The sequence below is a fragment of the Meles meles genome, chromosome 17, assembly GCF_922984935.1.
Source record: "Meles meles chromosome 17, mMelMel3.1 paternal haplotype, whole genome shotgun sequence".
NCBI lineage: Eukaryota > Metazoa > Chordata > Mammalia > Carnivora > Mustelidae > Meles > Meles meles.
Genome location: NC_060082.1, coordinates 25,961,902 through 25,977,476, shown reverse-complemented (window position 1 = coordinate 25,977,476; position 15,575 = coordinate 25,961,902). Strand labels below are relative to the sequence as shown.

General features: G+C 45.2%; 1 protein-coding gene across 2 annotated transcripts in view; it reads right to left on the bottom strand.

The window, feature by feature from the left end:
* The window catches only part of RBBP5 (RB binding protein 5, histone lysine methyltransferase complex subunit), a 36,836-nt gene that overhangs the window by 2,908 nt on the left and 18,353 nt on the right, over positions 1–15,575 (bottom strand). The window contains exons 4-13 of one of the 2 annotated variants that reach the window (XM_045982804.1): positions 14,128–14,268; positions 13,100–13,262; positions 11,551–11,660; positions 9,975–10,094; positions 9,733–9,886; positions 9,565–9,636; positions 8,586–8,703; positions 6,842–6,911; positions 6,202–6,431; positions 5,053–5,130 (exon numbers count right to left, since the gene is read on the bottom strand). In XM_045982804.1, the coding sequence (XP_045838760.1) occupies positions 5,053–5,130; positions 6,202–6,431; positions 6,842–6,911; positions 8,586–8,703; positions 9,565–9,636; positions 9,733–9,886; positions 9,975–10,094; positions 11,551–11,660; positions 13,100–13,262; positions 14,128–14,268 (1,256 nt within the window). Of the gene's footprint in view, positions 1–4,938; positions 5,131–6,201; positions 6,432–6,841; positions 6,912–8,585; positions 8,704–9,564; positions 9,637–9,732; positions 9,887–9,974; positions 10,095–11,550; positions 11,661–13,099; positions 13,263–14,127; positions 14,269–15,575 lie in introns of both variants that reach the window. The other variant, XM_045982803.1, reaches the window with a different exon arrangement.

Here is a 15,575-nt window from a genome sequence, read left to right as displayed (position 1 = left end):
ATGGGCTGCTGTGAAATACTAACTAGGAAGTGTAAGAAGAGAACAAGGTGAAGAAAATCCTCCCAGATGCCATCCAGAATTGGGGGGTGGTGGTGGTAGGGTGGGAACATGCCACTTGGTAGTTGTAAAATGAGTAAAAAAAAATAACTGTCCAAGTTATAAAAGAAAAATACCCATTTATAAACTTTGCTTTTAACCTGACTTTTAAAGTAAAAGTTCAAGCCAGATGAAAACTGGCAACAAAAATATATTCCCATTTGCCTGAGGATAGATGAGAAATTAGGAGATACAAACTCTTCTAGGTGCCAAGTTGTTAAAAATCAAATTTAAACTTTATACAGTTCAGTAAAATTTTCTTCAGCACTTGTTTTTCAGATCTCTCAACATAAAACATAACAACTTCTTGAATTGATTACTTAAAAGAATCCTTGCGGCGGGGGCATCTACTGTGCAGGACGGGACACCGTGCCTTGACCGCATTAAGGCTACTTTAACTGACTGTGCCCACAGGTACCCCGACCAATCTTCTTTCAGCCTTTTAAAAATGAATATACCATTAACGTTTTAAGACTAAATCACAACAGGAAAAACCACTGGTTTGATCACAAATCGATAGTATTAATAACGAGCACTCAAGATGACTAATGAGGTACGTTATACTGATTATATGAGGTCAGTTAATGTTTCTGTAACATCCTCATTCATGTGGACATACCCCCCCCCCACAAAAAAAAGAGGCTTGTTGAGGGATCAGGCAACAAGCCAAAACCGCAGCAAGCAATAATACGACGAGTAGGTAAAATACAGCAACACAAAAGAGCTCCAGGCTATTTAAAATTCTGCCCCAAGGATCCACAGTATTTTGCTGCAACATAAAGGAAATCTCCAGTTACGTAAAATGAGAAAAACTAGGCTCATGATGAGCAGCTGTTACTGGTACCTCCCGACGGCAGCCAAAGCCAAGGTGGCCTAAGAAAATGCTGGATATGAACTCTCAAAAGTTACCAAATATTTCCTTAGTCCACCAGTAAGATCACAAAGAATGAGAAAGAATACCTATGAGCTATCTGATTTTAGCAGTTCATAAATTAGTCTTTCAAAGACAGACTGTTTAAAAACAAAGAAGAAGAGCAGAAGAGGTGGGGAAAAACCCTCACTCCCTACCCCGCACTCAACATGATCGGACTGAGGAGGTGGCTCCGAGGACTAGGGTGGCGGCCGGCACCAGGAGGGCAGTGGCACGGCCACACGCACGGAAATCCGCGTGGCGTCCATGTGCCCCCAGACGCAGTGTCTCTGCTCGCTCTGGCCTTTGCCACCCCCAAGAGACGCAGGTAGACACCCGCCGCTTCATGCCCACCTTTCCAAGAGGCCTTTAGACCATGGATGTGATGGGCCACAACTTTGTCACACTCGCTGCTGGTGACATTTACTGCCAAGAAGCCCTAGTTCTTGGGCAATGCTTGAGCCCTCACAGGGCAACAAGCGCCCTGGCGGTTCTGCTCAATGTCAAGTTTCTGTTCTGAGGACTGTCTTCCGGAGAGAATCTAGTGAGGAAATTTAGGGAAACCACAGAGATGGCGCTGATGACGCTGGTCTGGCCTCTCCGAAGGGTCCCAAGCTCAGGGCTGCGCTCACTAGGCAAGCTTCGCTGAGGGGTCCTCATGCATCAGCCGTGTGTCTTCATGGACGCGGGTCCCCTGAAGGCAGCTAACAGGGATGAGCTGTTGGACGGGGAAGAATTTTCTGTAGCCCAGGTTCCAGAAGGCCAGATTATCTCTGCAGAGGTCTGTGTCTCTCCCAGTCTTCCCACGTAAGCTCCCGCGGCACTGTGCGACAGACTGCGCCCGCTCTGCCAGGGCCTGGGGGGGCTTACCCCAGAGCTCCTTCCGTAACGGGTCAGCTGCAGATGTTGACGAACCGCTGCCACTGATCTAGACTGACCAACCCGCACAGCCCGTGCCTACAACGATTTAGCTCTGATGGAAAAGTAGGGCACGGGGGCAGAGGCGGGGGCAGAGGCGAGATCCGCCGAGCCTTGAATGTGCAGACACAACCTTCAGACGGAATTGATTTTTGAAGACGCTTCGACCTCAGGCACTCTGGATCAAGTTTCGTGACTTTCCCTCTCCTGGAAAACCTACAATGACCACAGACCGCTTTTTATGAGAAATCTCTGAAGTGAATATAGAATTCAACCGCCAAAGAGGTTTTTTTTTTTTTTTTAACCTTAGTGGTCTTTGCAGGGAAGCACGGCAGGAGAACCAAGTGAAAATCAACAGCCTGGGCCAGCCAGCCTTTGCCTGCTCTGGACCCTCCAGGCCGACCACAGCATGGGGAGAGGTCCCATTTTGCCCTGCGAATCCCACACAAAAGAGAGGAGGTTGTCCTGAAACTCAGAGGTCTGACGCAGTTAGGAGACACCCAGTGTCACCACACGCGACACGCAGCCTCTGCAAAGCCCCAGGCCGCGCCGGAGCCGGTCCCTGACGCTGGAGGCAGCCCTGCGGAGCGAAGAAACCATGATGCCCCTGATCTGAGGTTTTTTAAAGATCCTGCCTCTCAGCACTCTCTGGTTTAATCTGGTCACTGCAGTTCTGGAGATTTCCATTCAGGAAAAGGTCAAGGAACAAGGCCAGAGAAGCAAGGAGAAAAATGGGAGGAAGGAAGTGGTTTACGTAGGGTAGCGCGCCCCCCGCACAGGTTCTTGAGAAACTGGTGAGATGTCTGCGTCCTCCAGGCAGCTGTTCTGTGTGTGTGTGTGGTCATTAAGGGGGTACCTTCCCCCGGGGCCTAGAACCTAGAAGTCTCCTCTAGTCGCTTTAAAGGGTGAAGCAGTTGAAATAGCTGCCTCTCACCAAAGCTGGTCAACTCAAGCACCCGATAAAAATACCGCACGAAGTCAGAGTCTAGTTTACAGCACTCTGCTCTTCAAGATAGAGCTTCTAGCCTTTACTGAGATCAGAACCTCATTTAACCTTGTCAGCAAAGTGAGCAGGAATACACTTCTAATGGACCCTAGATCCTGGCATGCACTCTTGCTAGGAGCTCAAAACGCTGACTTCTAAGATTGAAGTGTCTATTTTACATACAACCAAAATTTCACTGTGAACAGGATCAGGAGAATTTTAGGAAATAAAGATGGCTGAGTAAACTTCCCCACATTTGATGCTGACTCTCATTTAGACATTTCTGAAATATGGCTAGGAAACACCACTGCTCTTACACTCTGTGCTCTAAAATCTGACAGTGATTCATGGTAAACCCCTTGGGGAAGGCCAAAGATACTGACTGCATCAACTATAATTAAAAGTCACTGTACTAGAACACTGTATTAAAGGGAGGAAAATATGAGTTTCCAAAAACTTTTAAATGGTTTATATGCCATACTCATACTATTAAAAAGCAAATGATTAATTACTCACAGGTTATGAAGAAGCTAGGAGACTATGTCCTACGATATTTCAATTAATTCAGTACATTTGGCCATATCTTATTTATTTACTGATCTTTATTTTAAGTGGGCCTCATGCCCAGCATGGAGCCCAACGCGGAGCCTGAACTCACAACCCTGGATCAAGACCTGAGCTGAGATCAAGAGTCAGATGCTTAACTGACTGAGCCACCAGGCGTCCCTCTGGCCACATTTTAAATCACCCTGAAGCATTTCAGCTCTCTTTAAGCCAGAGGAATCTATTTCAATTTAAACCATGTTTTTCTGTACTGGCATCTGCTTGTACAAAAAAAGAGGTTATAGAGGGATCTTTTTTTTTTTTTTTAAATTAATCAATTACTGACCTGCAATCTTTGTTGGCAACAGCCATGTAACTCTTCCCAGCTATTTTAAAATATACGGAGAGCCTTAAGTGGACTGCTTGTGGAGGTGCGGACTGGTTGTCAGTGGAACACCGTAAATACTGCTGTTGAAACACGCTGGTGCTCCGGGCCGTGTGTTGGCCGTGAACACCTGAAGTCTGCATCTAGCACAGGTGAGGCAGAATCACAGTGAGTCACTGAGTCGGCTCAGCTTCCCGACAGAACGGAATTCATGTTCACACGATTAACTGACTGCGGGTGGACCTCAAACAAGGAACTGTTGCCCCTTTTAGTCATGTGTCCCATCAGCACACCCGGGGGTGGGGGGTGTCACACCCTGAAGCTGAAAATTTTAAAGCAAGAGGAAAAAAACCCGAGCACGACCGCTGGTATCTGATCAGTCCTGTCCCTGAGGCTACTGAGCTAGCCACGGGAAACCGAGAGCACTGTTTTCACTAAAGCAGGGCTCGTACACAGAACAACATTTTCCAAAGGCCGGCAATGTCGGAAAAGAAACGGACTCCACTTGATTACTATTTTCCAAACAAGAGACCATCTAGCCTACATTCACAAGTATCTGACAAGACATTAAAATTGTTCTCCGACCCCCAATCAACCCCCTCAATCATATAAAAGTGACAGAACTCCGAACGTTTCGAAGGCACAGGCGTTGAAAAGCTACACGGATACTGTAACTGCGGTCTTTTTGGCAATACTCTCCTATTTGGAATAACACTTCACCTTCTTCCTTAGCGTGATGATACTGCTGACAAGCTTTTGTTACTGCTTCTAGACGACAGAGAAAGAGCCACCACCTCTGGCATTTCACCGGTTTAAAGAAAGACAAAATGGGTATTTTCCCCACAAAAATATTCACACCGTATTCTGCATGTAGTATCAGAGGAATATAGATTCCCTGAAACTTACTGATGGACCCAAGGTTAAGAGCCACCGAATTAAGCCAAATCTGTTTAGCCTCCCCTGGGTGTCAGCCTAACACTCTGTGGACGTCCACCAGCGGGAAAAGGAGGGAAGGAAGGAAAGGCTGCAGCTAAACGGAGTCGGGGCTGTACAAAGCAAGGCCGCGAAGCAAGCCAGACAGCACTCCCGGTGTGTCCTTACCTGCCAACGGCTGGCTGAGCTCCGCCTGCACTTTACCCTTCGCTGATCCTTCCAGAGGTAAACCTCTGTCCCCTTTGTAGAGTTTCGGTTTAAATGGAGAATCTTTCTCTTTACCTTTTGATCCTTTAGGCCGGCCTGCTTGCTTCTTCTTGGATTTGCCATCCCCCTTCACACCCAGTAGTGGATGGACTTCTGTAAAAGGACAGAGAAGCACGGGAAGGGATCCACACGCCGCCCATCCCAGCACCCCACCCAGGCACAGGGCCGCAGGCCATGACTCCCTGGGAGCAAAGAATGGCGCCCTCCTGTCCCAGACTCCTCGATACTCAGAGAGAATGCGCACTTACTAATCGTAAAACCATGAGAGAGTGGCTGCTAAGTGAGAAACGGTCGCTTGGCCAAAGGGCACATGTGGCCTCCATGGCCTGCCACAGCAGCTCTAACCAAAAAGGCAGCTGAGAGACACAGGGACAAGGGGTCACACTGAGCCAGACCAGGAACGCACGCGCTCACTGGCAGGTGAGAAGAGAAAGGGAGGGGGGCCTCGGATCCAGGCCAACCAGGGCGACAGTCCTGACTCTTCTACTTCCCGAGACCTTGGGCAAGCCACCTGATCTCTCCAAGCCTAAATTTTCTCCTTTGTAAAGCAGAGACAGTAAACAGCCTGTGGAGTGGATGTAACACTCAGCAGTGACGCACACACACAGCAGCGCCTGAAACCAGCAGGTGCGCCAGTAGCCATCGGGGAAACATGGAGCTGTGTAATGAACGGACCGCAGCCAGCGAAAAGACAGAGGAGGATGGTCAGTGGCAAACACACACACACACACACACACACACACCCCAACCTACCCCAAGAGGTAAGAATAAAAGCTTCTGGAGACAGAATGTAAAGGAAGGGAGGACGAATGAAGAGATTATCCAGGTCTGACCAGTACTCTACCACCCAATAAAACAACTCTACAGGAAAAGAAAAGACGGTGTAACGAAACAAACTGAGCCAGAGGTCAGAAGACGTCACATTGTCATTTAAGCAAGTACCAGAAGGCACAATGTCTCCATTTTAAAAGAGAAGTGAAAGCAGATGAAATCATTAAAAAGTTGTAAGGAGTTATTATGAAAAAAAAAAAAAAAAAAAAAAAAAAAAAAAAGGCTCCAGGGAAATTTCCTTGGGTAAAAACCACTCCAATGAGAAATTACCAGACTGTGCTGGCAAGTAAGAAGTGATGTCTACCGGGAAACAGGGAGAAGACGCAGCCTTACCATCGTTAGGTACTCCCTGAAGTTCTATATTGGTTGTTTTGGGTTTCTTCCTCGGTGGCTGGGACCCGTCTGCCGAAGACTGCCTCTTCTTCTCTGAACTAGCCCCTTCATCCATCAGGGAGGTTTGGACCGCATCCGGTGGGGGGCCATAAGGATTTTCTTCTGGATCTTCTACCTCAGGGGCAATGGGTAAATATAATAGAGCCTTTGAATCTTCCAGCTCTTCATCACTATTGGGAACAGGATCAGGCAAGGGATTGGAAAAAAGAGGAGACAGTTGCTTAAACCATGAACCCTTACTCTAGGGCAGAATCACCTAAATTAACCATAAGCAACAGGTATGGATCTAGAATTTTTTTTTTTTTTTTGGATCTAGAATTTTAAGAAAGCCAAGATGAGTCAAAGAAAATCAGACGATATGAATAACAAAATCAGTAGCAAAAATAAATAGTATAAATGAATTATCTCAGTTCTTAAGATTTCTTTCAGGGGAAAAGCGAAGGGATTTCTTGTATACCAAAGGAGTTCTCACTTTGAACTAACAAACAAACAGAGGACAGACGGGCGAGGCGAGCCATACACCAGGGCCCGGGGGGAGGGGGAGGAGCGCCCCGCGGCCTTGCTTGCAGAGGCAGCTCACCTGCTACAGAAGGCTGCAATCGGGTCCACACTGGTGACATCGACCTCCTCGTCCTCGGCAGCGTCAGCCCCTGCAGGAGAGAAACGGCACAGGTGTGAGAAGGAAAAAACGTCTTCTTACTTGCAGCTTAATGATTTCCATAAACTAAACTTCAAGAGAAACAAAGGAGGAAAGCCAAGAGTTGGTTTTACTCCATCATTCAACAAGTGGGTGTCGAACTGCCACCCTATGCTGGGCACTGGGGATACAGTGATGACCAAGAAAGCCGCACACAGTCCGTCCGTAGAAACCTCACACCCTAACCAGGGAGACAGAGATAAACAAGTAATTTCAATTCGATACAGTAAGTGTGATGTGCTAGGGAGATGAGAAGGAGGAACAACTTATGTGCGTTTGGAAAGGCTTCACACGACATAATCCAGCAGCGTCAACACAATCCAGAACATGCCGCCTCCCTGGTGACCTTCCTAAGACATGGCGGGGGTGGGGGAGAGATGCACGTGTATTATGCAAGTAAAGACCAGCACTTCCAAGTTGGAAGAACCAACCCCAATCCCAATTCCCCGATTCCTGGCACCATCAAGTGGTCCAGCAGGCAACGACCCGTGGTGTTAATTACTTAGTGAGTAATTAACTTACAACCAGGAATACTAAGCATTTGAACACAACAACCCCTATTAGATATAAAGCCCCGTGTTAAACAACCATGGTCAACCAAGTCAAATCTCACCCAGGGGTGCCGGGGTGGCTCAGTGGGTTAAAGCCTCTGCCTTCAGCTCAGGTCATGATCCCGGGGTCCTGAGATCAAGCCCCGCGTCGGGCTCTCTGCTCAGCGGGGAGCGTGCCTCCCCCTCTCTCTCTGCCTGCTTCTCTGCCTACTTGTCATCTGTCTGTCAAACAGTCAAATCTCTATTCTTTTTTTTTTAAATATTTTATTTATTTGACAGAGAGAGATCACAAGTAGGCAGAGTAGTAGGCGGAGAGAGAGGAGGAAGCAGGCTCCCCGCCGAGCAGAGAGCCCGATGCGGGGCTCGATCTCAGGACCCTGGGATCATGACCTGAGCCGAAGGCAGAGGCTTTAACCCACTGAGCCACCCAGGCGCCCCAAAAGTTAAATCTCTGTTCTAAAGGAGCTTCCTACCTAGTTTAGAAATTGAAATAAAAATAATAATGAGGGACGCCTGGCTGGGTCAGTCGGTAGAGTAGACGACTCTTGCTCTTGGGGTTTCGAGTTCAAGCCCTGCATTAGGCATAGAGTTTACTTAAAAACCAAACAGACACTGATCACTATCAAAATCCTAATCAAATACAACATCTGAATGCTTACCTTGGCCTAGGCCCTACCCTGGTGCCTTACACGAATTCTCTTATTCCCCCCAACCCTAGAAGGCAGGTTCTATTATTACTACTATTTTACAGATGAGGAAACTCGGGTTTAGAGAGTAATAAGCAATTTTCCCCAGGCAGTCGAACTCCAGAACTCGGGCTATTTACGTTCACCTTCCTGCCATGGGGGTGACAGTATCGAACACGGACTGAGCACCCGGCTCGTGCAGGTGATCACGTGATCATGTGATCATCCATAATTCGCCAGGAAACACAGTGAAAAGGCAAGAGAGCTGCTGAACCCTGGCAAAAAGGGTCACAGAAGCCCTCAGCTGGTGTGATCCACACGGAGTCTCTCTGAATACTGTCAAAACTGTGGAAGCGTAAAGAAAAAGAGACTTCAATTGAGAAATATTACCTGTCTGCTCAGGCTCACTCTTATCTTCATCTTCAATATCAAACTCAGATTCCCTTTCCTCATATTCCACATTTTCATCCAACTCCTTGAAGTCTGGGGCAAAGGCACTCCAGTTTTCCTACGCCGCAAACAGAACACACTACTTAACCATATGAGAACGCAGGGATCTGCAAGCTCGACATTACAGACAGGAACGAAAGATCGGAGCACACGCGAGACTCAGAACTCGGGAGAACAAATCTGGCAGATAAGAAAAATGAAGTATCTATAGGTTTTACTGTCTTAAGGTATTTAGATCTTAAACTTTCCAAGTTCTTAAACTACAGTTTTTTCATGAGAACTGCCATCTTTAATCTTTTTAAGATGTAATTATCAGGTAAAAACGCTACATTTTCTTAGGAGTACAAGGATTACAAACATAATAAAAGTTGTTCAAAATAAAAACAAGATATAAAACAGAAACTAACAAAGTTGAAAATAAGAAAAGCAAAAGAAAACTCTCTCTCAGGTAACAGAGAAATGTAACAGAAAGTATACCAGACTTTCTCCCTGAAGACAGAGGTAGTAAAATCAGCTTTGGACCAAGACCTTCCTATCAAAATAAAGCAAAACTGAACCGATTTAATTAGGTTACAAGAATCACATGCAAAAGACATTAAATAGGTCATTTTTAGCTTACAACCCATAAGGGTCTGTGATATAAAGAAAGGATATCGGGGCGCCTGGGTGGCTCAGTGGGTTAAAGCCTCTGCCTTCAGCTCAGGTCATGATCCCAGGGTCCTGGGATCGAGCCCCACATCGGGCTCTCTGCTTCGCGGGGAGCCTACTTCCTCCTCTCTCTCTCTCTCTCTGCCTGCCTCTCTCCCTACTTGTAATCTCATTCTGTCAAATAAATAAATAAAATCTTTAAAAAGAAAAAATAAAGAAAGAAAGAAAGGATATCTAGCTTCAAAGCAACTGAAGCAGAAAAAATACTTACTACTTGGTTTTGTGCCCAGATAGATACCACTCCACTGGAAATGGATGCTATTATGGGTCGAACAGGGTGCCACTAAATTTAAAGAAAGAAAGGAAAATCGGCTCTAAGAACGGATCTGAGATTGTCTGTTACACATCAGTAACAAGAGCAAGCTCCCGTCCTACTCACAGCCACATCCAAGAGGAGCTCTCCTCTTGTCCCGTGGAGGATCTTCACCAGGTTGCCAATGCTTTTCTCCCAGATGTACAAGGCATGCTGCCGGGCTGAGCCAGCCACTATGTATTCTCCATCCCCAGAGAAACAACATTTCTTCCATGGGGTCCTGAAGGACAAAGAAAGCACCCAAGGAGAACCAGAAGCTGCGCTCAGGTCATGAACTGCCCCATATTCTTCTAGGTGGCCATACACACCTATTTACCAAGTCCTGCAACTTCTGCATGGGCTCGGGCTCTCCATCTCTTCCACAAGTTAAGATTTCTCTGCCATCATAAACTCGGATTATCCGATCTGCTGTGTTAATTAAAAAGCAACTAGAGAAAGGATAAAAACATCAACACAAGAGGTCAGAAATCGGTTTCTGTTAACGTTTTCTGTTCCTACCTGTTAGAACAGTACCACAGAAAAACTACTCCAGTGAGAGGAGACTCCATGATAGGCTGGAACACTCATATATTTACTTGCCACCTTCCAAAGCGAAAGAGAATTTGAAGTGAAGATATGTTGTATGCTTTCTGTGTATCCCTGAACCCTATGTGCACAAACTGATCTTCAGATTTTTTTTTAAATCTTGGGTACTTCATTAAAATCCAAGTCCTCTAAACTGAAACCAGCTTGCTGGATTCACAAGGTTGTAGTTAGACATAGAATGAATGCTTCATTTCTCTGGCCTATCTTATACGTAACACAATCTTCCTAATGAGCTGATAAACTATGTCATTTTAAAATGTTAACTTTTGAGGGGCCTGGGTGGCTCAGTGGGTTAAAGCCTCTGTCTTCGGCTTAGGTCGTGGTCCCGGGGTCCTGGGATCGAGCCCCGCATCGGGCTCTCTGCTCAGCGGGGAGCCTGCTTCCCAACCCGCCCTGCCTGCCTGTGATCTCTAATAAATAAAATCTTTAAAAAAAAAAAATAAGGGGTGCCTGGTGGCTCAGTGGGTTAAGCCTCTGCCTTCGGCTCAGGTCATGATCTCAGGGTCCTGGGATCGAGTCCCCACATCGGGCTCTCTGCTTGACAGGGAGCCTGCTTTCCCCTCACTCTCTGCCTGCCTCTCTGCCTACTTGTGATCTCTCTCTCTGTGTCAAATAAAATAAAATAAAATCTTTAAAAAATAAAAATAAATAAATAAATAAATAAAACGTTCAACTTTTTACTATAATGACATTGGAAATCTGTCTGAAAGGTAAATTATTTCACTACTTTCCTACAGACGTCACTAAGCTTTCCTGAATTCAAAAGAATTTTGAACAGGAATGTCCTCTAAGTACAGAAGCTGCCCCTATACGAGACAGGCCTGTCACCCCTCTTCATGACACTGACGACCTAACTCTTCTCATTTCTTTTGACGTATCTACTTTTGCTGGGTAACCAAACTTACCAGAAAAACAGGAAACTAAAAGGGTAAATAGTTTTATGTAAATAGCGTGTGTGTTCAATTCCTGTGAGCATTCTGGGACAGCACTTCGGGTTATAAGAACAGCTGATCTTTACCAAGAGCGTACCGTGCGGCAAGCATTACAGCTCTAAGCACGCACACCCAGATAACTTTCCTGCAAAGGGACGGCCTGCTCATCTCCAGAAAAAGAGGATGTGACTGCCAACTCAGTGCGATAAATTTTATGAACGTAAAAAATCAGATACTGAGTTTCTAGTTTATTTTAAAGTAAACTTTCTTAAAGATTTAGGTATCATATACACAAAAACTGTGAATCTCAACGTATTTTTGCATTCTACTCATTTTTAAAACTGTCCCTAAAAAGACAAGGTCTCACCTCCCCTTCCGGGCAAACTCTATGGACTTAATCGCTGTGGTATTGCTTGTTCCAGTTGTTACTCTGAAGGAAGCAACAAGATCCTGAGAATCTGTTTTTAGGACCAAAATCTAAAGTTCAAAGGAAAAAAAAAAAAGGTAAGTATTCCGATAACTTACAGTTATTAGATCTGGCTTCCGTTTCTGAGACTGGGTAAAAATATAAACATCTCGTGTATTCAACCTGATTAACTGATATTGCCTTTTAATTCTTCAAACCATGTCTTAGTATGTTCTTAGAATACAACGTTTAGTGTTAAAGACAAATACCGCATGAGGCCACTTACATAAGGTACCTAGGGGAGCCAAATTCATAGATCTAAAAAGTACAGTAATGGCTGCCAGGGGCTGGGGAGGGAACAAGGAATAGGAGGTTTCTGCTTAATAAGTACAGGGCTTCAGTTTTATAAGATGAAAAAAATTTTTGGAGATACATGGTGATGAGTACATAATAATGTGAATGTAGTTAATACCACACTAAACGACACACTCAAGAATGGTTAAGATGGGGCGCCTGGGTGGCTCAGTGGGTTAAGCCGCTGCCTTCGGCTCAGGTCATGATCTCAGGGTTCTGGGATCGAGTCCCGCATCGGGCTCTCTGCTCAGCGGCGAGCCTGCTTCCCTCTCTCTCTCTGCCTGCCTCTCTGTCTACCTGTGATCTCTGTCAAATAAATAAATAAAAATCTTTAAAAAAAAAAAAAAAAAAAGAATGGTTAAGATGGTAAATTTTATGTTGTATTTTATGTTATGTGTATTTTACCACCATTTCCAAAAACGGCCACTTTCTAAGGCAGCCATGAAATTGTACTAGCCTATATACCCCAATCACCAAAAACAAACAACAACAACAACAAAAAACAAAATAAGTTGCCTATACAAACTCTAAGCTTAAAAGGGACCTTAAAGGGGCGCCTGCATGGCGCTCAGTCATCTGCGCATCAGATTCTTGGTTTCGGCTCAGTTTGGGTCTCAGGATCAAGAGATCAGGTCCCGCACTCAGCAGGGAATCTGCTTCTCTCCCTCCCCAACCCCCTCTGCCTCTCCCCTCCACTCATGCACACGGGTGTGCACCAAACTCAAATCTTTAAAAACAAACAAAAAAACAAAATAAAACAGACACCTTAAAAGCCCAGCTAACTTCTTACTCCACAAAACCATAGGTTAAGCTGGCCTGAATTATACAGTATTTACAGAACTAGCTATTAAGACATTTTCATCAAATGTGTTCCATTTTATAATATGGCTTTTAAATTTTATAAATGAGTCACGGCCCTTCGTTATGAGCAAAAGGCCCTTCTACTCTTTCTAGCCCAAGAAGTCTCTGATCACTCTAAATCACAGAACAGAAATTATCACGAAGGCGTGAGATAAAAGCAGGCCACAGTCGCCACATGGAGGAGACATGCTTAGTCCAGGAATAAAAAATATTTCAAAGGAAGCAGAACAAGTCAACATGAAGTAAACCAGTGCACAGGACGATTGATGCTTATTTCACTAGCTTCCAGGCTTACCTTGCCTTTTGCATTTCCCGTATAGATATATTCCCCTCGCCTATCAAAAGATGCAACCACGTTCAAATCGGAGTCATCGTCTACCGGCAGAACAACATGCTTGGAATCTGAAAGGGTCAACATGACAGGAGCAGATTTCATGGGACACACGAGAACCTTGTTCCTGTTTAAAAATATGAACAGTACATTGGCTGTTGCTTTGGTATCCGAAGGCTGATTGTCCTGCCCTCCTCCCTGAGCCCTGCCACTACCTCCATCAACTCTCCCAGCTCAAGCAAATTTTAAAAGAGTGAAAAAGCCTGAAGTCTCAATGTCTAATAACAGGGAAACGACTGAACATAGCTGTTGGGATCCTAGTTTGACAAAATAAAACGCAGTCATTAAAAATAAATATGAAGTAGCAGCAAACCAGAAGAAGAAATATTATGCAATAAAAAGGCAAAATGCTAACGAAAACTGTGTAATATAATCTATGTACATCTCATCTGCACAGAACGTGCTTTGTGAGCTATATACAGCACTAGATAACAAGCATTATACTTAGAGAGAGCTTGACTAATAAAGAACCAAGAGACATGAAGACAGTTACATCTGGGTAATGGAATGGTGGGTAACTCTTTTTCTTAAATGTAGTTTTAAATCTAGTTTCATTTTTTTTAAAAGTGGTTTTAATATTCGAACTATTTCCCTCTAAAGAAATGCAAACAACCAGGGAAGGATGGAGGATAAGTGGCTTGGGGTGGGGTGTGGAAAGCTCCAGGTCAAGGACCAGTTAATTATTCTTCCTACCTTTGCCCACTTCCAAAGCTTGAACACTGCCTGGTTTTTAATTATATAATACAGTAACAGTCTCCTTAAAAACTATGCAGTGGAGCCAACCTAGACAGAAACATCGTTCTATGCAGACGATGTGAAGAGATGTGTGCCCTTGCCTCCTACAGCCCCTCACTGCAATTGTCATGAGCCTGGAGCTAGTCCACAGAGGATGAGACCCTGCCCCAGGGGGGAGCAGCGCAGATGACACATACTGATCTCGCGGATGGTACTGGACTTTCAGGATGGGTGAGGGGAACCGAAACCTCTGGTCACAGTCGCCAGAAAGAACGTCCCACTGCGACACTATGTTGTCCGTGGAAGCGCTCACGAGCTTATGGCCGTCTCGACTCCAGCTAGGAGAAAAAGGGGTAGTTTAGCACATATTGTAAGTTCAAGTACACTGTACCAACTCTTAAGGATAAAAATGCATGAGTCACATCCTGCCCTAGCTGCAGCCAACAATAATTCTTTCTTTTTATATTTACTCAAATCCACAAACTTTCCCAACGAAACAATGAATAATGTCTTTATGACATTTTTGTATGGAGTAACAAACGCTCATAACAGTTCAAGACAACAGTAACAAGTGGCTCCAGGAAATAAAAGACTCAAACATTTAAGAGTCTACAGTCCGCACACCCTTAAATGTTGAGGTAACAAGCATTTCGGGGGTCGGGGGTGAGGGAGCACCTGAGCTTTCTGAGGCTGTCCCAGAAACAGCACCACCACAGCGTACAGAATACAACAGAAGTTAAGTATCCGTTATTTCAAATAACTAAGAAAGGATTTCATTCCTCCTTCTAAGTATAGCTAAACACCCTGAACATTACATATAAAACAAACAAAGAAGACTGGGGGCGCCTGGGTGCCTCAGTCGGTTAAGCGTCTGCCTTCAGCTCAGGTCATGATCTCAGTTCAGGGTCCTGGGATCGAGCTCCGCATCGGACTCCCTGCTCAGCCGGGAACCTGCTTCTCCCTCTCCGTCTGCCGCTGCTCCTGCTTGTGCTCTTTCAACCTCTCTCAAATAAACAAAATCTTTATTTTAAAAAAAAAAAAGGACTCTGAAGGGCAGAGGAAAGACTGATTGGCTAGAGACTACAGGATATGATGAATGACACATTAGAAAGTTCCTTGGACTCTCTCTCTGCCTGCCTCTCTGCCTACTTGTGATCTGTCAAATAAATAAAATCTTTAAAAAAAAAAATGTTCCTTGGATTTTCTTTTTTGCCTTATATATATCCCAGACTGAGTGATGGAGAAACCAAGAGCTCAATAATACCAACAGGCTCACACAAATAAGGCCTCAAGAAGAGCCTGCTTTCACTAGCCGAAGGACCAGCAAAGGACCGCAGAGAGAGACAGAAAACTTTTAGGCAATAATGACTCTACTCCAGCAACCACTGTGGAAAAACTGCAGCCCCTCCTCCATCTCAGTAAACAGAATCTAAACAGAATCTAAACCTCCACTCTTTCCTAGTCATAGCAAGGCACCCTTCTCCACTAACTGTACTGGTCCCAGAGACACCTCAGCAGGCAGCCAGATTTCCATACCCACCAGCCTGGAACGAGGGCTCCCACAGCAGTGGAGAACACTGGAGAACAAGAAGGTACTCCTACCTCTCCTAGCCAGCATGGTTCAGACCAGGAGGCCAGTGGGGAA